Source organism: Callospermophilus lateralis, chromosome 6, assembly GCF_048772815.1.
Source record: "Callospermophilus lateralis isolate mCalLat2 chromosome 6, mCalLat2.hap1, whole genome shotgun sequence".
NCBI classification, from domain to species: domain Eukaryota; kingdom Metazoa; phylum Chordata; class Mammalia; order Rodentia; family Sciuridae; genus Callospermophilus; species Callospermophilus lateralis.
The window spans coordinates 91,593,079-91,615,999 of record NC_135310.1 but is presented as its reverse complement, the minus strand read 5'-3'; the positions used below and the strand labels follow the sequence as shown (position 1 = coordinate 91,615,999).

Below are 22,921 nucleotides of genomic sequence, written 5' to 3'. Positions count from 1 at the left end.
CAAAAAAGTTATGAACTTTCCAGATTAGTAATTTATTACAGTATTTGAGTACTGATCAGTTTTAAAAGTTGAATAAAACAGAGGAAGCATGTTATTTCTTTTTTAATTTTACTTTTAATTGACAAACAACAATTGTATTTATGGGGTACAAAATGATGTATCGATATATGTTTATAATGTGCAATCATTAAATCAGGCTAATTAACACATCCATCACCTCACAAAGTATGATTAAGATAGGAGTGATAAGTTTTAATAATCTATTGCACAGAATAGTGACTAAAGTAAAATATTAAAGCATTGTATATTTTAAAATTGTTAGATGTATAGATTTTAAACGTCTCTGACATGTTATTTATTTTTTCTTTTTACATCTTGAGCAATGGTTCTCCTAACTTGATGTAGATAAAAATTATTAAAATGCACATTTCTATTTTTAACATACATCTCAAAATTCCTAGAACCAAGGAATCTAAGTTAAGTCAGCACCCCAGATGATTCTAGAGTAGGTCTAGGGAAAATGATTTGAACATTATGAAGAGAGCAAGTGTATGATTAAGATTAAAATAGCATGTGAATTTGAATTTAATCCATATTTAAAAACACTGGGGAAAAACTTGAAGACACTTGGACCTTATTTACTTTTATTGTAATTTCTTTTTTCTTTAGTATAAGCAACTTCAATCAGATCTCTGCTCAAATTATTAAAGCTTAATAGTGATTCTTTTCCAGGATGCATCTGCTTCCCTGGTCTTTGCTGCTGACTGTGGTGGACTTTTTGTTATAGCACCTATTACCATCTAGCAGATTACATATTTGTCTGTTGATGTTTTTGTCACTCTCCTGCCCCTTCACTGTAATGACATCTATGAGGCAGGAACTTGGTTTTCTTCCACCGTGTATGAAAGTACCTTGAAAGATACCTGGAAGGTACTAGGTATCAACTAAAAAATTTTTGCATGCATAAATAAATAAATGGATGACCTTGTTTAAATCATCTTGCTAACTTTCTTCTACATTCTGTACATTGTGAGAGGTTTTTTGTTTGTTTGTTTGTTTGTTTTACTATAGGGAGGATAAAGTATTCCATGGGGGGGGCAGTTAGAAGAAAGTTTTGAAAGAATGAAAGAAATTTAATTATGAGTATCATAGTAGAACATTTGAGAACTAGAGCTAAAAAGGATGTCCAAATCCCTTATTTTATATTAAGATAAGAAAACAAAAAGGGAAAAGAATCACCCATCGAAAGTCATTGACCAAAGCTGGGGCTACATTCTACTATTTAATAAATACAGTCCTTGATGTTGAAACAGAGAAAGTAATAGAAAACAACAAAGATGCTTAAAAATGGTGCATAGAACAACCTATGGTAACTGGGTATTGTCATGGTGCATTTTCAAAATGCTTATGAGGGTATGATTAAAATGTTTAACTCAAGTTAAACTGTACTATTTTGAGTACAGCCAAGAGAGGCGGATTGTTTGATTTGCCAAAAAACGTGTTTGTCAAGAAGAGTATATCTTTCCCAAAAGTTTTCAAATACATGCAGTTTTAATACTTTCAAGTGTCAATTATATTGACAGCTTGATGAATTAATCTTCATTAGCCCATCTGTCTCATTTACCTGACAACTTCTGTTTTCTTAGTTTGACGTATTTCTTAAGTCTACTTATAGAGGTGAAGTTCACAGCTTGTTGGATTCCCTCTATCTCCCGCCAGTCCATTTTGTTACTGCTCTCCATGGGACTCACCATTTCCTATTATTGATTTCCTGTAAATTCCTTATAACAGATATTGTAGAATAGTCCCTTTCAGAAAAGTATCTAAAATTTGTAACATATTTTCCAAGTAGTTTCTTAGAAGAACCATTTAGCTAGTATATATGTATTTTCATAAGGTTAGCATTGGTTTTTGCTTTATATTTTCCATTTCCAATTCTTATTAAGTAATTGGTCTTCCAGGAACTAAGATTTCTCTAATTTTTTGTCCTGCCTATTTGTCTAAACTTCAAATGCTTAACTCATAGACCTCATCTCATATCACAAGCCTGTGCATTGTGGTTATTCTAGGATAAATATCCACAGAGGAGTATCTGACTGTTTTGTGCAGCCCAGTATGTATACTCCAAGATTGAATGGTGCATTTGGAATGCATAATAACTCTCAGGTGAATGGAGTTTGAATTTTCATAAGAATAGGAAGAGAGAGAAGCATACAATGGGTCGAGAAGTAAGGGGTAAAGAAGGTGAAGGATAAAACTGAATGTTGACCAAGGTGTGGAATAAAAGAAGCATTTCTCGTCTTTATGTTTTCATTTGAAATTTTTTAGGGGAGTCAAAAGGAAAAGATATCCAAATTTTTAGTTTATATTAATTTTCTAATGTTACTAGATTTTTGTTGTAACATGTTATGAACAATACTTATAAAATAATAAGCATATAAGCAGTATCCAGAATTGTTTTATGTGTAGATTTAGCTTAATCTCACTCTTAGATTATCAAAATCAATTAGTTAGATTCAGAGGTCTCTTATCTCAGGTTTCTCACCTACATTTGGTTTCTATAGCCATGAAATGTGCACACGGGTACCCTTCATTGTGGTATTCCAATGATATTGCTCTGTACCCTGTTGAATAAAAACAGCATAACATTACAATACAGTGTTTTAACTATCCTGAAAGTTTATCAAAAATTCACAAGCTATATAAAAAAATCCAGGTTAATCTAGATAATATCTCATAAAGTAGAAGAAGATACCAGTTTGAAGAACCATTCTCTCCTTCATCCCATGAACACAGGATCTGTGCCTTCTGGAATAGCCAGATAAGGACCCAAAGCATCCATGAAATGCACTCAGACTAGCACAGACTCATTGTCTTTTATGAAAGAAACTAACACTACTGATGTTTCTATTTCTCTTGTGTTGTAACATAATCATTTCATGTGAGTTATCTACCTCTATAGGCCTGTGACTTTTTTCAGGGAAGTGAATTTTTTTAATGTTCTAGGGGCATAGCATAGAAGTATGAGCATTTGATAGCCAAGAAATTTTGGATACATGGTCTTTGAAGAACCTAGAGATTAGTTATGGTACTAAAATGTTGGAGTTAGTCAAAGGCATCAATTAAAATAGATAATAAATGAAACCAAGATGTGTTTTATAAAACCTAGATTAATAAACTTATTTTTTATTTCTAACATTTTAGAATGAACCCAGGCAATATCACTTAGAAACACACTGCAAAGATACCACCTAGATTTTTAGAGAGATTGCTTTTATCAGACACACTACAGGAACTATCTGCTTATATGCAAAGCTGAAACCTAAGGATTGGATGGTAGCTTGGTGGCACCAGTGGAGCAAGTCTACCTGTAGAAGGGAGCCAGTGACCTTTTTGGAAACCGTTATTTTTAAATCGTGCTGGCCTGTTCATTACTTTTATCAACAATTTGGTTGGATGAGGACACAGATAATCATGTTTGCTTTTAATCCTGTAATGTCAAAAAGCTTGGAAGCAATTATGATTGTGTGGGATGCCAAAATCAGAATTTTAAAAGCTCCCAAAAGACTGCTATGTATGAGTAATGCCTGCTAAGCTCAGGAAGCAAATACCAAATATCTTATGTGATCCTAGTTTGCATTGTTGTGAATATGGCATCTAAATTGGATAGGCAGTAGCACTGCTCTTCTCTGCATGGGTGGGCACAGAGGAAGATTACCCTAAATGAACTCTAAAAGTGTATGCTCCAGGAAATTAAGGGCATGGAAGATAAAAGAATTTGAACCAACAGAATATGTTTAATGGAAAACAGAAGACTCTTCAGGGGTATGATAGAATTTGTACAAATCTCAGATTTTGCTTAAAGAAAAAATTAAGTTAGTTTCAAGGTGGGGCAAAATAAAGTCCGATCAATGTAAGCAAGTAGAGAGGAAAACAACACTTTTCCAAAAATTAGTATTCATTAATACACAACCCTAGACAAGTGTGGAAAACTCACTGTGTCATCCTGAAAGTGATGGTGGCTACTCAATAAATTATTCAACAGAATAAAAATCTAGCACTTTTTTTCTTAAAAATTCATTAAACATTATCTGATCCAAATATTATCCCTTGATTAAGAGGGTACTGAATGTCAACCAACTCTCTGGAAATGGAAAACTAATGCAATCACCTCTTTCTTAGAAGAAGCAACTAGAGGCTGAAAGGGAGATGGTGCTGATGAGTGCACACAGGTATAGTACAGGATGCATTCTTTAGCCTTCAGGGAAATGCAAATCAAAAACACACTGGGACATGGCAGTTGTGGCTCAGTGGCACAGCACTTGCCTAGCATGTGTGAGGCACTGGATTCTATTCTCAGTGCCACATATAAATAAATAAATAAATAAATAAACAAACAAATAAATAAATGTTCACCAACATCTAAAAGAAATTAAGAAAACACACTGAGATTTCATCTCACTGCAGTCAAAATTGGTATCATCAAGAATAGAAAAACAATAAATGCTAATGAGGATTCAGGGATAAAGAAAGCTTACACAATCTTGAAGGGATTTTAAATTAGTGAAGATACTGTGGCCATCAGTATGGCATTTCCTAAAAAAACTTAAAAATATAACTAACATATGACCCAACTATACCACTCCTCGGTATACACCTGAAGGAATTAAAGTCAGCATACTATAAAGATACCTTCATTCCCATGTTTATCATAGCACAACTCACAATAGCCAAGTTAAAGAATCAGCTCAGATGTCCACCAAAAGATAAATAGGAAAAGAAAACGTGGAATATAAACATGATGGACTATTATTCAGCTATAAAAAATGAACAAAATTAGGTCATTTTCAGGAAAATGTATGGAACTAGAGATCATCATGTTAAGCAAAATAAGCCAGACTCAGAAATTCTGACAAATATCACACATTTTCTCTCATATGTGGAATATAGAAAATAAAAGATGATATGAAAGTAGAAAGGAAAGAATCATAGAAGAGAAAGGGGGAGGGGAAAAGTAGGGTAAAAAAAGTTAATGTGGGATGAATATAACCAAATATGTTATGTACCTATATGAATATGTCGCAATGAAACCATTATTCCATATAATCAATATACACTAGTAAAAAATAAACTAAAAAAAGGGGGATGTTTTCCTGTGATGTAAATATTATCAATACCTTGGTCTTCCTAAAGAAAGTAACCCAGAAATTAATATTTTAGAGAAATAAATATGGAGTTGGAAACATCAAAATATGATAGCTTCACTTTCAATTTTTAACAGAACTAAATACAGGTTATATTTGAAATAAATGTGTTATTTTCTTAGAATTTCACAAAGTGAGTCACCAAATCTGTGAGAAAGGAAATGCAAATTTCTCATGAAAAAAAAAATTGATGTAGAATCTTCAAAGTATCTTACCACAAGATATGAAATCCACCATTCTATTTGAATTTCAACTAATCATTTCAAATAATTATATCAAATAATACTTTAATTTTTCATGTGTATACTCACAATATATTTATTACTTCTCTGCTTATTTTTAGGGTACTTTGAATCCCTATTGTGTGTTATGGGATGACTCAAAAACGTAAGTGACAGATGTTTTCTTACATTATTTTGAACTAAATATTCAAAGCACATTAAATTATTTCAGCTGCCTGCTAGTTAACAGGAATATGATAAGTCAGTAGGATGTGAGTTATTCACAGAAAGAAAACATTCTCCTCTTTGAATCTGTAAGACAGCGTGATGAATGTGTTTGTGTGTGATGATGCCATTGGGTTACTTCTTAAGAAAGGATTGCATTACCTAATGTGTAAAGAACATTGCAATGTAAATTCATTGAGGGCTTTTTTAAAAGCTCTAAGATTTTAGAATTATAGAAGCTCAAATGCTATTTCAATATCTTGTCCTAGTAATTCAGCTTAGCATTGCAGAATAAAACAGCAATCTCTATGGTCACTTAGCTCAAACATTACTTGCATGACCTTGTGTCTATTATCAGAATAAAGCAATATTTATATGGTCCTTCCAAACTGCATTCTTATAAAAGCACTGAATGATATCGTCTAATTTTTATTCATATGTTTTACAAATTCATGAAGACAAAAGAAAATAATTGTACTAAATAGAATGAGTACTTCTTTCATGATTTTTTAATTGTCAGACAAGTAATTGCAATGTATCTGGTCAAACTCATATTTATCTCGTTGATAATTCTAAGAGATTTTAATGTCTCAAAAAGCAGGAAAAAAAAAACCCATAGTTAAGTCTTAGACTTCAATACCATACATATTTTCTGTGGCTTCCAAATTCTTTTTGGCCTTTTTTGGGGGGAAGGTTTTGTTTATTTTGTTTTATTTTCTTTGCTTTTGCATGAAGAGGAGACAAGTATGAATCAATCCCTAAGGGAAACACTACCATGTGTTTTATGTCAGAGCACCAAGTTGTTGAGCTCTGTGTTTTCTAAGAATTTTCTCTGGAATTCTTCCCCTGAGATTTGTTCTACATCTGAGGTTTTATGAAGTCACTTCCTCTCCCAGAGTCTAGAAGAGGAACATGCTTAGAATTTCTAAGAAAAGGGCAAACCCCCTGATACTCTTCTCAGTCCTATCATACTGATATAATTTAAACTACAATTATCTTCACGGGGATGACAAATCAATAACGTTAAGCAGTTTTTTACTATAGGTTCTGATGTCTTATGGATCCTCTTCTTCAGGAACCTAGTACCATAAAGAGATGCCCAACTTGCTCTGGTAGTAATATGAGCTGGTTGCCCTTACTGATGCCATGATTATCTTCTTTATGAAATCTCATAGAGAAATTTATGGTAGAAAAATGCTCCCAGGTTTTGCCATTTCTGCCATAAGATGCTGCTTGATGTGTTGTATAGCTGAGGGAAAAGTGAAATGCTGCAAAAATCTAATTGAATATTTTCTGCTCAAGGAAAAACTCCTCATTATAGCTATTTTAATATCCATGAATAATAACTAACTTTGACTTAGTTTTGTTATCTTTTAGTAGGAAGAATGTGGTTGTATATTGATACAAACAGGGGAAAGTGTTAATTACTCCCAAAGTCCTTTAGGACTGTTCAAATGACACTATAAGAAGACCCAGTTGCTTGTTTCGCACCTCTGTTAGTTTCCTTTCACAGACAGTGTAAAGTGTTAAATTTAATTTAAAAACTATTGGTGTTTGAGGTCAGTGTTAATCTTCAGAATCAACCACAGTCACTTCCCGTGACCATGGTCTTATCCCTCTCAAAGAACATGTGTAGTTTTACACAACTCAACTTTCCACTTGTCCTTGAAGAAAACTAACCTGGAAGAGGAGATGTATTTAGCTGTGTTTCAAAGCAGATAATTTCAAGAGATCAATGCAGTTAGTGTTTCCTTGATGTATCTGAAAACGATCAAAAAGCTCTCCTTTGTGACAGAACTTCTGTCCCATCTTGCTTTTTATCAGATTGTCTCATCATTAAAATTATTTTTCTGGGTGAGTTTTTAAACAGTGAAGGTTAAGACAACTTTATTTCTTCTTTCACATCTGTTTTTCTGTTCCAATCATGTTTGGTATTAAACAGTATTGTAGATCCTTCAAATATAGTTAATAGTGGAGAGATAATACTACTTTTTGAAAAACACAGACAAGAGTTGACTTAAATGATATCTTGAAGATCTCAATAATAAAGTTGAGATTCGAAATTGTGCTTTGATTTTAGTTTATTAAGTTTTCATCCTGTTTAATTTTTTAAATTAATTTTTAATAACAAAAGCAACTCATTCAAATATTTTACTCATAAAAGTTTAAAACCCACTGTTAAGGTAAAAAGATTCATTAATCATCACCAACTTGGATCTCTACACCCACCCATATCCCCAAAGTCACTCTTTCTTACATTTTATCATGAATAATTTCTGACATACATTAACACACTGAAATATATATATGTAGTTATATATATCAACCAAATTTTTACATACATATTATGTTACTTATAATATGCCTCAATTTTAAATTCAATATATGTTTTGGAAATTTTTATATTATATTATATATATGCCTTTCCTTGTTCCTGCTTCATCATATAGACACATCATAATAGATCTAGCATTCCCTAAACCGAGAGCTATTGAAGTGGTTTCTAGTTAATTTTCTTCTGTAAACTGTGTTTCTGTGTTTCTCCTTGTACATTTCTCTTTAAGGATGTCTGTGGCCACTTAATCCATAGTTTTACTCTTTTGTTCTCTTCATATCACCCTGTTTTATTTTTCTTACAGCAGGTCTTCCTACTTTCTTATTTGTTTAGTTTCTGTCTCTGCCACTAGAAAATAAACACCATAAGAAATATGCTTTAAGCTGGGAGTAGTGGCACACAGCTGTAATCTTAGTGACTTCAGAGGCTGAAGCAGAGGATCATGAGTTCAAAGCCAGCCTCAGCAACTTAGAAAGGACATAAGCAACTTAGCAAGACTTCATCTCAAAATAAAATATAAAAACAGGGCTGGGGATGTTGCTCAGTGGTTAAGCACCCCTGGGTTCAATCCCTGATACAAAAGAAGAAGAAGAAGAAGAAACAGAAATGCTTTATGTTTCTTATCCATAATTGCACTTTTAATGCCTTTTAGAGTAGGATATTTTACACATCACATCTAACAAATACTTGTTAGCTAATTTTATGTACAAATGAAGGTTTACCAATTTCTCAAGTATTCGTCTTATTGAAGAATTACTACTCCCATTTCTGTTTTATTTTATCAGTTGATAAATATTTCTAGCAATTATTGCCCTAATATTTGAAGGGAGGATACTACAACTTGTTACAATACTGTTCCATTACATACAAATAATTTTATTTCTAACTGTAATCTTTTGCCACAATAATATCAAACAAAGGCATTTTATTTGAGTATCATAAAGCACAAGAATTTTAGACAATTTAAAAACATATTTTGATTTGCTTTGGCTCACTAATTAACAGAACGACAAAAATACTTCATCACATGTGACCCATGAAACAAGTTGATAATAATTTCTTGTTTCAAAAATAGTCTTATTTTAGTAGGAGGAATATTTCTTTTTTAAATTTATTTATTTATTCTAATTTGTTATATATGACAACAGAATATACTATAATTCATAATACACATATACAGCACAATTTTTCAGCTCTCTGGTGTGCATGAAGTAGAGTCACACCTTTCATATCTTCATACATATACTTAGGGTAATGATGTCCATTTCATTCCACCATCTTTCCTAACCCGCTGCTCTCTCCCTTCTTCCCTGCCCTTTGCCCTATCTAAAGTCCCTCCATTCCTCCCATGCTCCCCACCATCCTCATTATGGATCAGCATCCTCATATCAGAGAAAACATTTGGCATTTGTTTTGCGGGGATTGGCTTACTTCACTTAGCATTATATTTTTCAACTTCATCCATTTACCTGCAAATGCCATAATTGTATTCTCTTTCAAAGTTGAGTAATAGTCCCTTGTATATATATAATCACAGTTTCTTTATCCATTCATCTACTGAAGGGCATCTAGGTTGGTTCCACAAGTTAGCTATTGTGAATCATGCTGCTATGTGAATCACATTGATGTGGCTGTGTCACTGTACTATGCTGTTTTTAAGTCCTTTGGCTATAACTGAGGAGTGGGATAGCTGGGTCAATGGTGGTTCCATTCCAAGTTTTCCAAGCCTTTTAAATTTTTTTTCTAAAATAGCTTACAGACTAATTGCTTGACTGATTTATAATCTGCATGTTTTTTTGAGTTGATCTGAATTTGGATTTAGAGTATTGGATTATATGTCATGATTGCATTCCATGAGAAACCTATAATCCTTTGTTTAAATTATCCTGTAGTTTTTCTCTCTGGAACCTCAATGTCATCTATTTGATACTCTCAGGTCTGTGAAGGATCACATTTTTTTTTTCAAAAAATATTTTAGAGTTTTAATTGCTGGTGTTTTCATTGTGGTCATTGCTTAACTATTGCAACACAGTTTTATCAACCTATTTGTTATTTGTCTACCAGAAGCTTTTAGGCACTGAGCTTTCCCATTTTTCTACATTTCAAATTGATTTATTGCTGTTAAGAGTAATGATATTCATATCTCAACCAAAGCTAACATTGGCTTATTTTATCTCAAAAGTTAAATCACTAGATTGAAGTAATACCTCTCCTTTCCTTCTGTAATCCTAATTTCTCCATACCCAGAACATCTTCCTCTACTTTTATCATTCACATTGGAAGACTGTACCTCAAAATATAATAGCTGGTAAATATAAAGATAACACCCCACCCTCATCCCATCATCCTAGGGATATTGCTGTTTTCTTTGCTTTCTGGCTGATTGACATGTCTATGCATTAGACACACACACACACACACACACACACACACACACACGGAAAGATCTATTACCTCTTAGAAATTCTAAGCAATTATATCAAATTTCACTAATAGATAGCCAACCTCTATCCTACAGAGAATAACCAAGTAAAGCATTTCTTTCATAAGACTGTTTAAACTAGGGGAAAGCAAATATGGATGGAAAGTAAAAAACATAAGAAAGTGGTTTTGTTGGAGACATTATACAACAGTTAATAAAGAAAATAGACTTATAACAACCAACCACCTTAAACAATAATGTCATGGTCTTATTGATTGAGAGGGTGGGTATGAAAGACTCTATAGTTGCAGTTACCTATGGAGCCATTTTTGGGTTTTGTTTTGCATGGGTTTTTTTGGGGGGGCGGCGGGGACAGGGGGATGAAGAAAGTCTATAGTCAAAATATTCAGCATATTTATATCATTATTCCATTAAGTCACTATTTCTAAAATTTCCTGGTGATTCAATTAGCCAAAGACAGAATTTTAAAGCTATTGAACTTCAAGGAGTTGTATTATTTTTCCTGCATATATTGGTCTGCTAAAATATGTAAAAGTATAACTTAGGACATCATGATAGTTCATATTTTGGAAGTAAATTTAAGGTATTCAGTTTCCAAATGAACTCAGTGTGCAATTTCATCCAATATATGCCCTAGGTATCAACATGTTCAAATTTACTGGACAGTTCTTAAGACCATGTTGGCTTCTCTGTAGTTGGAATAGTAAGAAATACTATTTTGGCTGGGCATGGTGGTACCTGCCAGTAATCCCTGCTGCTCTGCAGGCTGAGACAGGAGGATTGTGAGTTCAAAGCCAGCCTCAGCAAAAGCAAGGCGTTAAGCAACTTAGTGAGACCCTATATCTAAATAAAACACAAAATAGGATTGGGGATGTGGCTCTGTGATTGAGTGCCTCTAAATTTAATCCCCAATATTCCCCCAAAATAATAACAATGCCCAATATTAGAAGATTTATTGGTTACTATTGACGTTTGCTATTGATAACACTTTTTTTGCAAAACAACCATGCTTTTTTTCAGAAAATGCTGTAAAAAAACAAAAATCTTAATTTTCCTTAAATATAACAGTAAAATGAAAGATTCCTTGGTAGAAAACTGAATAAAGTTTTATTTACTTTTTCCTTTTCTGCCATAGTATACTATGCCTTAGTTTTTGAAGTTTCATGATATTCATTATTGCATGTTTTCTTATGAAGACATTATAATCCAAAATGACCTTTTTTTCTTTTTATCCCTTAAAATATTTCATAAAATTTTAAAATGTTTTATGTTACATTGCAAATTTTGTGACATTGAATGTTAAGTGCCCAGTCTCCTAAAGGAGCATTTCTAAATTTGTTAGTGTACAAATAACCACTTTTAAATGATAAAGTTTACCTAAGTGCTTGTAATATTATTTACAACCCATTATGTCCATTAGGGCAAGCTATAAAATTCAAGAAACACTGCATAATTCCGTCGACATGAATATGAAGGGCAAACATTGGGAGTAAAATGGTGACATGTGCTCTTTATTGGAACCCTTGCCTCAACCCCCTAATGTAGGGATTGGCAAGCTATAGTCTGTGGCACAAGTTCAGACTACTGGCTGTTTTGTAAATAAAGTTCTATCAGACATAGTCATGCCTGGTTATGTGTTGTCTGTGTCTACTTTTGTGCAAGAACTGCAGAAGTGACTCACAACAGAAATGACAATACTCACAAATCCTAAAATATTTACTATCAAGTCTTTTATAGAAAAAATAATTGTCAACCCCTGCCCAAACAGTGCTTTCCAGCAGTTTTCCAGTGTTGGCACAAAGAAAATATTGATTAGCTATCACACTGGGGTAAATGAAGGAAGATGTTTGCAAGCAGGGTCAGGATAGGGTGGAGAAAATTGATCCATTCGTTCTGAAAAAAATCTCAACCACCAATTTTTTTTTCCAAATATAGCTTCATCCATAATCTGTCTCCTCTTCATCTGGAGCTCTGACAAAGAACTTTTTCCTGTATTCCTTCATCTCATAAACTCGCTTCCATATTTTTTCTTTTGCTGCTATGGTTTGGAAATGGTTTGAGTATGTCCTGCAAAGATTCATGTGTTGAAATTTAATCCCCATTGTAAAGTATTAAGAGGGTAGAAACCAATCTCACTATGGTGATTAAAAGTAGAAACAGGGATGTAATTAGGATTAAATAAGGTCATCAGGGTTGAGCCCCCATGATTAAATGCTCTTAGCTTTGTAAGAAGAAAGCAGCCAAACAAGAGGACAGAAAAACAAACACACACTTACACTGTCTCTTGTCTTATGATGCCTTGTGCCACCTTAGGGACTCTGTTAGCCATAAGACCATTACCAGATTCAGTTCCTTAACCCTGTACCTCCAGAACTGTGAGCCACAATAAATTTAATTTATTTATAAAGTAACCCAGACTCAGATGCTTTGTTATAATAATGCATAAGAAACTAATAGACCCCCTCAAATATGCATTTCAGTGTATCATCCAGTTCACTAATTCTCTCATCAGTGTTGTCTAATCTGTTATTCGATTATGCATAGTTTTAAATCTGTAGCTGTCATTTTTTTCATTTGTAAAATTTGAATTTGATATAATTTTTATCTGCTCCATTATTTTTCAGAGTGTTGTAGTCCATGAAGGTATTTTTAAGTTTTTGTTTTATTTCTTCTATCTGGTAAACACAAATGTTTTATAATCTGTGACTGATAATTCTTACGGTTGAACTATTCATGGGTTCATCTCTACTCTCTTTTGCTTCCTCTGATCCTTACTCAGATTACTTTATTTCCTAGTGTGCTAAGTTATGCCATATTAAACACCCCTAAAATTATTGGAAAGACTATTTTGAAGTCAAGAATAAAAGTACATTTATCCAAAGATAATTTGCATTTTTCTCTACTTAATGCTTGGTAATATTTTTGTAACTGAGGATCAATTAAATTGAATTGAGTCCAGAGGCTCCTTGGACCACTTGGGTGTTGTGAACACAGACTGCAAATTCACATGAGGGATGGATAATTTTAATTTTTTCCCCAAATATATTTCAAAATTTCTAACAGTATTTAAATGAGAAGATTAATATAAAAATATCTTATTGCTGGAAATAGGAAATCTAAATCAGTATCTCCTCTCACATATAATTCTTAAATGATAGACAAATGTCCCACAGCATGCATATAGGGAAATGCAACCCTAAAGAGCTCTAAGTGTACACCTTCCACAAAACTTATATCTTCTTCCTTATGGTACAATTTTATATTTTCCTATAAACTAAAGTATTTGAAGAGTGTAAGTATGTCACATTCATGTTTGTAAATTCTACTGAAGAATTCAAAATACTATTCTATAGATTCATTAATTAATCTTACAAGTCTTTCTTGAAAATTTATGATTTGTTTTGCTGTTCAAGGGCTTGACATATGTATCAGAGAACAGATAAAAAAACACATGCCTTATTAGTTTAATATGGGGGAAGGGTTTTGAGAAGCAATGAGAACATAAGATATATGAATACCTAGTGTATTAAAAGATAAAATTTTTATGAGTGGATGAATCAACATAAGAAGAATAAGGGATGCCACTTATATCAATTGATTTATTTCCATTCCTTAGATTGACTTATTCCAAGATGCCATCATTCATTTATAAAATTAATGTTCATCTAGCAGTTCTGAAAATGGGCAGGGTATCACTTCAGGAACCCATCTGGCTTTCATGAGTCCTCTGAGAGCTACATTTTATTTTAGAGTTCTCTTGTGTTCCATTACCTTCCCTCAAGTGGCCTTCTATCTTCTGTCTGCAGTCTGAATGTCTTTACCCCAACCCTGCAGTGGTCATTATCCCAACTGTTTAGTTACATTATATAATGCCTGAGAGGTGTAGACATAAATTATGAAATGAAAGGTACATATTTTATGAAGTCAAAACAGTCAAGAATTCTGGTCAATATACTTATTTGTATGAAAGGATTTTTTAAAATCAGGAATCCATGTGTGTTAGTTAAAACTAAACAAAATAGTAAAGGAGATGTGTCTACTCTTTAATATCAGTTTTCAAGCAGGTTATTAAAATTCATGAACAAAAACTCTTTGCCTTATTCATAGTTATTTCTAAATTCAAAAATATAACCAATGACATCTAGATAATATTTTTCTATAGTCAATTATTTACCATATGAATAATGATCTGGAAAAGCCACAGAATTTTAAATGAATAATATTGTTCAATATTCCTTTCTATTGTTTAGTGAAAATTGTATAGGAAATCAGGGTTCCCAATTTGCCAGTTAAGTTTGTCTATGTATTTGAGGTTATGTAACTGAAAATTAGTTACATTTTTGAATCAATATTATGCAAAACTATAACTAAAATAGCTAGAATCCGTCTAATTCCATTAAGTTCTATATTACTTTAAAAATCAAAGAGATCATAGCATTGCCTATTGCATAGGTGGCTGTGAGGATCACCTGAACAAAAATCTTCTAACAACGTTGGCCTAGTAACTAAAATATGTCAGGTGCTCATTAAAGGTCTAGGGTATGCTCAAGTTGCCTGGTTCATTGACTGGTTAGTGGGATGATCTAATAAAGAGAGTAGCTGTTCATATTATTTGAACAATGGGTTTCATGTTTCTGAAAAAGTTATTTTTTAAAGGTAACATATATTTTTGGAAGAATTTCAAGAATAGGAAGGGCAAAACCATAACCCAGGGAACTTAAAGATAAGAAATGCAGCCAGGTGCCACAAAAACTCTCATCAGAGTTTGCACTTGTGTGAAACAGATTTTGTGCATATCGCCCCAAATACCTGCTTACTTCCTCTTATCCTCAGAAAGTCACTGAGGTCAGTTCCAAAGTATTTACTTAAACAAAATGTTTTAGAAATCAATAATAGCAAAACTGGGAACTCCTCCAATATTTGTCACCAATTTATACTGCTCTTAGGGTCCCTGGGATGATTCCAAGGGGCTCTTTTGACAAGATTTTTTAAATTATGTTGTTACAAATTAATGGAGGTAGTATTAATAGGAGCAGCCTAGAGATGAGTAGTAAAGGATAGGCCCCTGGTGAACCTTTCTTAATTTACTAATGACTGTGGTTCTATTTCAAAAAGACACAGGCTTTAATGTGCTGATAATTCATGTTAGATAATTTTAGAACCGTATGTTTTTAATCTTTGAACGACTCAAGCTAAAATTTGCCTTACTTATATATTTTATAAATAACAGTCTGGACATTTTCCTTAATATTTAATTTGCTATTTTCCTTTCTTAATTTAAACCTCAGAATTGCCTACCTGTACTACAGTTAATAACTATTTTACAAGTTTCAAATAACAAAAACACTCAGTAATTAATACTACCTAATATTTCTCCTTAGACATTCTTAACCAACTGTGGTTCATTTTCTGTTACTATAATGAAAGACTTGAGTCTAGGAACTTATAAAGAAAGGAGGTTTATTTAGCTCAAAGTTTTGGTGTCTGAGCATCTAAATAACATAGAGTTGATGATACCGCCAGTTAATGATGAGTTCTGCTTCCTCGCATGTTGAAGTTTGAACATTAGAGAAGCACACCAAGGTAAGCATTATTAAAGCAGGGTTTATTTAAAAGGGGGTAACATAGACTTCTCCCAGGAGGGAGAAGGGGGCCATAGCTGGTATCCTGTATACCCAGAAGTGAGGTGTTCTGCCCTTTTTATATGTCCTAGGCTTCCTTTGCTCTCCTGCCTCTTCCCCTTATCTTTCTCCTTCCTCCTTACATGACTAGTCTCAGGAATGCTCTGTGGGATGGCCAAAAGGTAGGAAACACGGGGGCTGAAGAGGGAAGGGCAGGATGGAGCAGCCCTGGACACATTAATTAACAACTTTATAGCTCCCTGTAGGGAGGGGCAATTCCTGGGAAAGGTTACCTTAGCAACAGGTTGGAGCAGGGGCAGGTTCTTGATAGGGGTACAGGAAGGGCTCTGAAGGAATCAACATTTCAGTCCCTCAGGGGACAGTCTCCAACTTCCCTGGATTCACTCAAAATTGGCCTGACTCAATCTGACCTGACTCGATTTACCTATCTATACTGACTGCCTGTCTAATTCTGGTTTCATTGGTTCTGGCAAGCGCTTCATAGCAAATGGCCTAACATGTAATGTAGGGGAAAAGAAGAAACCATATGGTAAGAGACAAAGCCAAAGAAAACTGGGGTCCCATAAGGAAATCTACATTAGTCCGTTGCATGGGCAGACTTCCAATGACCTAATGACCTTCCACTAGGCCACACTTTTTAAAGATCTAACATATGTTAACATCACCACACTGGAGAGAAAGCTTCCCACACATGAACCTTGGAGAAAACATTAAAATTATATTCACAACATAGCCCTACTTAATCCATTATGCATTTGTAAATAGCTCCTAAAACCACTACTAAAATTCTTCTCTAAATTGTTCAAAATATAGAATTGGACGAGCATTAGTGAATATGAGGTCAACACAAAGAAATTTATTTTAGTGTTTGGTTAAAAATTACATAGGTTCTAGGTTCAACTTTGGAGGCTATTGAGAAGTAGTATGATAAGAATGCACATACTGACAATGATTTTGGTTGAAAATTAAAGTCTTCTGTTTAATCATTTTCATTTGTTTGAAAAAACAGACATAAGTAATTATACCTGATGGTTATAAATCAGTAACAATATTTTGCAGATTATATTTGGAATCAAACTGACTTCTTATTGCAAATGACATTTTGCAAAATTTGAAATTAAAAGAAGGTATTAAAATATATGCAGTCATGGTCTAAATAGGAAGGTAATTTGGAAATCTACACTTAAAAATATATTAATATCCCCAATATAATAGTGAAAAACTATATTGCCAATGCACAACATATAAAAGGCTGTGCATCCACTGCTTTTTACAAACAGCTGGTGGTGTTGTGAAACTGCTTTTGGATGCAATTATAGAATTGTATTTTTGACAAGAACTGGGCAAATTCCTTTTCTCTGAATTTTCACCAAAATCAACTCTGTCCTAAGATGGTATACTTGATAGGCTAACTTGAAGTGGATGGTACTTTTTCCTGTCACTTGCAGATTGTAGTTATGATCTTTTAAAGTGAGGTTGTGTTTACTAGGTTTTATGAAACTGTACTTGAGATTATAGCTAAGGACTTGAAATTGGCTACAGGGTTATTTGGTTGTTATTGTTGCTTGGTTGGTTGTTCATTCAATTTTCTTGGAGAGTGAGAAGAGAGAAAAAAAAAAAGACTCATTAAAGAAAGTTTTCTACACATGTGCATTTTTATCTATTTCAACTATCACAGTGGCAATAGCCCAGAAAGTGCTAAATGTAGATACCTGTGTACTTGAAATATACATTCAATTAAGCTGACTCTGAAATTTAATCAGTCGACAAGATTAAAAAAGAAAAATGTAGTCTTGTCTGCAAAGGATTCCTTTGCACACAACTTAAGCTATGTTATTAGACACATAATTGAAACTATATAATATGTAGTCTCAGAATTCAGTGCAGTAAAATACTACTTAATCAAAGACTGCAACTAGTCAGCTTCCCACCTGGAAGCCCAAACATGTTGAATCCTATACTGTATGTAACTTGAGTCTAAACTACAACTGGATTTCCAAAAAGGACAATCCATATCCACTACCTACAAAGGGAATTTTATGTATTTTCTTTCATTTATGTTAACTTCAAGTCTCCTGACAAGATAGGTGAAACTTAGAGAGTTTGACATTATGGTTCTAAAGTCATTATTGTCCATCTAATTTAATCTAGAAATGTGTGGAAAACAGAAAAATAACTGGTTATCCAGGTGTGAATTCTAAACTGATTTGGTACTATGCTCTGAATGTTTGTGTACCCCTAAACTGATCTGGTACTATGGTTTGAATGTTTGTGGAGCATCCGGGTGTCGATTGGGTCAAGGTATTAGTGTTCTCATAAGAAAAGTGCCAAGAGAGCTTTCTCGCCTCTTCTACCATATAAGGACACATAGAAAAGAACTCTCACCAGTCCCTGAATCTGCTGTCAGCTTGACTTTGAACTTTCCAACCTCCAGAATGATAAGCAATAAATTTCTGTTGTTCATAAATTACCCAGAGTAAGGCATCTTGTGAGAGCAGCCCAAATGAGCTAAGGCAGTTGGAAAGTCAGAAGAAATTCTTTATGCAAAAGTTATAAGTAGATGAAATTGGAAAATAATCCATAGACAGCTAGCCAGTACTGCAGCTAACCGAAACATAACACCTTTGTTTGAAAAGATCTCAGGCTACTCATGAGCCTGTGTTACAGATGAGCAACTATCCTTTTAATAATCACTTTAATTAAAAGAAAATTTATGCCTCAGCTCAATGTAATTTCTATGTTGTTAAGAGCTTTCAGCCTGACCTAAGTACAAAATCACAAGCCATGGCAATGTATGCTCTCTTTCAAAAGCTAAGCACAAAAAAAATCACCTTCTATAGATTCAGGCACACAAAACTTAGTAGATTGTCTTAAGTGATATTGGCTCTCCCAGGGAAGCCTCTTCTCATCTTTGGATCCCTTGCTATGAGACCCCATTTTATTTTTTCTAACACCCACACATAATACTTAGAGCAGATTATGTATTTTATAAATCCTTGCTAAATTAAAATTCAATGAATTGTTCAATTTTATAACAAATTTGCACAGTGACTTCCTTGTCTATATGGACATACTTGTTACACTAAAAAAGTGGTAAGTTTTGTGGATAGATAAAAATAAAGAATATAATACTATTTCAAAGTTGATAGGTCATCTAGTTCAATATATGTGTGTGGTATAGCCATCTTATGTTTTCGTGAAAGTTGAAATGTTCATGTTCTACCTTTTCTTTCCTTTCAAAAGCAAAATAAGTTCTTCTTGCCACAGAAAATACAGTGATTCAGTGTTCATGGGAGGAATTCATAATTCAGGCTCTTATTTTCACACTGCCTTTCAACAACACCTACGCCACCCAGAATAATAATGTGCTAAACTGCAGAGCCGCAAAGCATTTCAATAAAAGAAAGAAATTATTTTCATAATTACTGATAAGTTCTTAATTTGTTCTGCTAAATGGTAAATCAACCACAATTGGTGAAAGAAACTATTCTTATGCAAAGAGATTGCAGGTTTATAAAAGGAGGCTTATGTTTGTCTTGAAATACTAGGGAGTGATAATTTAATTTTTAAGAAGACAAAGGGTTAATTAGTGGAAGTTCTTTGAAGCTCTAAAGAGAAGTATCATATTTCTTTCTGATATTTAAAATGCTCAGTAAAGTCACTTACAGATTTCTACTATTATTAAAAGTAGGTAATAGTATTTTCTATGAATAGTGTTAAAAGATGTCAGGAGTACATGAATCAGTTCAAACTCTCATTAAATTTGACAAAAATATTAGCATATTTATTGGGACATACTCTGAACATAGGCATAATCATTAATTTTATAAAGTATATCATTTCAGATTTTTTTGTATATATCAATTAGATGCTTAATAATTATAGATTAAAGGGAATATTTGGTGAATGAGTGAATGGATTGATGAAGGAACACTTACATCAGTCTTTTTTCCTGAACTACTACTGTCTTCCTTTCAGGATATGTAGAAATATCATACACTCTTCTGAGCTTCTGCTATTAGGGATAAGTAAATTAATAATACACCGAAACCTCATTATTCGGCATCACTGGAAAATAAAATATCTGACAAAGAAAATTTCAGTAAAGTGAGTTTCTCTTTCATAACCGCTTACAATCCTTTTAAAAGTCTTTCTAGGATTTACTTGATCTCCTCATATCTGTATTAAGAACATACTCCATTTAAGAGAGGGAGCATGGGAGGAATAGACAAATTCTAGATAGGGCAGAGGGGTTGGAGAGGAAGGAAGGGGGCATAGGGTTATAAATAATGGTGGAATGTGATGAACATTATTATCCAAAGTACATGTATAAAGGCACAAATTGATGTGAATATATTTTGTATACAACCAGAGATATGAAAAATTGTACTCTATATGTGTAATAAGAATTGTAATGCATCCCACTGTCGTATATAAATAAAAAATTTTTTAAAAAGAGCATTGCAAAAAAAAAAAAAGAACATACTCCAGGCTGACTCTTATGTTTTTGCCTTAGAGTGTTCTCTCTCTCTACCAAGTAGCACATCTTTCAACCTTGGTATTTTGGGGAGTTTAGAAACATTCCAGGCTCCTACCCACTAGATATCATCAAGATACCAGTAGCACTTCCCACCTCATGGTTCTGATAACTAAAACTATCTCCAGATATCACCAAATGTCCCTGCAGTTGGGGCTGGGCAAGTTCATCCCTGGTTGAGAACTATTGGTAGAGGAGAACTATTGAAAATTGTAGACTTCTGCCCCAAAATTAGATCTACTCTGAAGAGTATGTAAATACTATGTGTTTTTTTGTTTTGTTTTATTTTTGCAACTTAAATTTCCAAATGGTTCTAACATATATTAAGTTTCAGAATTATTATTTAAAATAGCCCTTTTAGCCTTTTATTTTTAAACTTCTCTTACCTAGGTGCAAAAATCAAATAGCCAAAGAGAGTATGTAAACTTAACATTACACATCTTTCTAAGCCCTTACTGTCCTATGGGTTATTCAATACCTTTTGTCCAAGGAAGTGCTTGGGCCTCAGTACTTCTGTGCCTTCAGCTCTTGCTGGGCCTCTTGGGAAACCTGGCCATGCTGCAATATGACTGTAATGATGTCCTGTACATAGCAAAGTAAGGAGTGAGGTCACTGGACAGACCATCCTTTCACTGGAAGTACACTATGGCCTTGCTTTCCAAGGCAAGTCATGAGTATTTCCAAATTAATGAGATAAATAGGAACCATAGTGGATGGGTACCTAATGGCCATTCATTCACACACTCAGTGATATAGTCACTTACTATTCCATGCATTCTTGCATTCATTTTATTCAAGAACTCTTCACTGGGAATCTACAGTGTATTTGGCATTGCTGAGTAGTAAGGAAACAGATAGTGGATGAGGTACAGAGCTTGTAATCTATGCGTAAATGTTAAAAATGTGGTCATAAAGTCAAGTAAAAACCATGCTTTCCATTAGCAAGAGGCTATAACTGACCTAACCAGTTATGCAAGGTTAATTAGAAACTTACCTATTCAGCAAAGAAAATAATTCCCTGATTGTCTAGAAAAGATAATTTAGCATCTAATGTTTGCCCTGGTCACAGCTAATGCCATAGGGGGAAATTAATTTAACAGTGCTATAAACATATTTCCTGTATTTTTACTATTGGGGAGAAGAATTTTTCTGAAATTTAATTAAATTAATATAACAGTTTAATTTTAGGCATAAAAGGCTATTAAAATATAACTCTTCGTATCTTCTATTAATTTTAAATAAAAATCATTATGGTGAAAATTGAGTATTTTGGACAAAATGTAAAATTATGGAGTTGGAAAATAATTGAATGAGCCATTTGTTTAAGCTCTTGTCTGGAGCCTCTTTCCCTATAAGCCCCATTTCCTGGGCCCTAAATTATTTTTTCTTTAGCTTTATCAGTTAATTGGCAGTTACTGCCTCCCTCTCTTGTTTTTTCAGTCTTTCACTCCCACAGGCATTGTCCCTTTTACTAACAAAACCCTTTAAGAATCTCTTAATAAAAAACTAACAAATCCTTTTAACCTATTTAAATTTGGTTGCCATTTTCACAGACTTGAGTCTCTGTCCTACCTATCTCTACCCCTCTTCAAGGTCAATGGTTTATCTTAAGAGGCATGAGAAACTCCTAGTGCCTTTATGTCACTTCTATTTTCTACCCTCGAGGGATAGAGTACACTGACCCCCATAGCCTATATGTTTGTTGAATGGTTTAGTTGAAGTAACATTGCTAACTAACTTTTCATGAGTTTACTTTTTTCACCAACTAGATTGGATAGAAAGCCTCCATTTAATTTATCTCCACATCCACCTTTTATCCCACTACAAAACTTTGCCTACCTTTGCACATAGTAGGTGGTCCAAAAAGATCCTGGAGATGCTATTTGTTGATGATGTTTGTAACATGCATGAAAATTGTTTTTTGTGCAAGTCACTGCACAGGACACCGAGAACACACAAGTAAACACTAATCATTCCTCTAAGAAATTATCATTAATAATGAAAATGGAAGAGTGAAGATATGGTTACATTTGATAAGCTGCAGTCATCAATACAGACGTTTTGTCTCTTCTGGAAGGAAATTTGTTGCATGTAGACAGGAGAGCTATCAGACTTGCAGGTGCAAGGAAGATTGCTCAGAAGAGACTATGCCTGAATTGATTCCTGAAGGTGCTATTAGCCTATTAAACGTTGGGGTGGACAGAGGGAGGAAGTTTTCAAAACAGAACGAGGAAGCAGTATGCGTAATGGTACAGAGGGTGATGTTAGAGTATCTAGCTTGTTGAGAATACATGGAATCTTGGTTCAGTGGGTG

General features: G+C 33.7%; 1 protein-coding gene across 1 annotated transcript in view; it reads left to right on the top strand.

Moving 5' to 3' along the window:
• Positions 1–22,921, top strand: part of Adgrb3 (adhesion G protein-coupled receptor B3) — a 674,891-nt gene that overhangs the window by 396,877 nt on the left and 255,093 nt on the right. Inside the window, exon 15 of the mRNA XM_076860054.1 lies at positions 5,548–5,591. Within this exon, the coding sequence (XP_076716169.1) occupies positions 5,548–5,591 (44 nt within the window). The remainder of the gene's footprint in view (positions 1–5,547; positions 5,592–22,921) is intronic.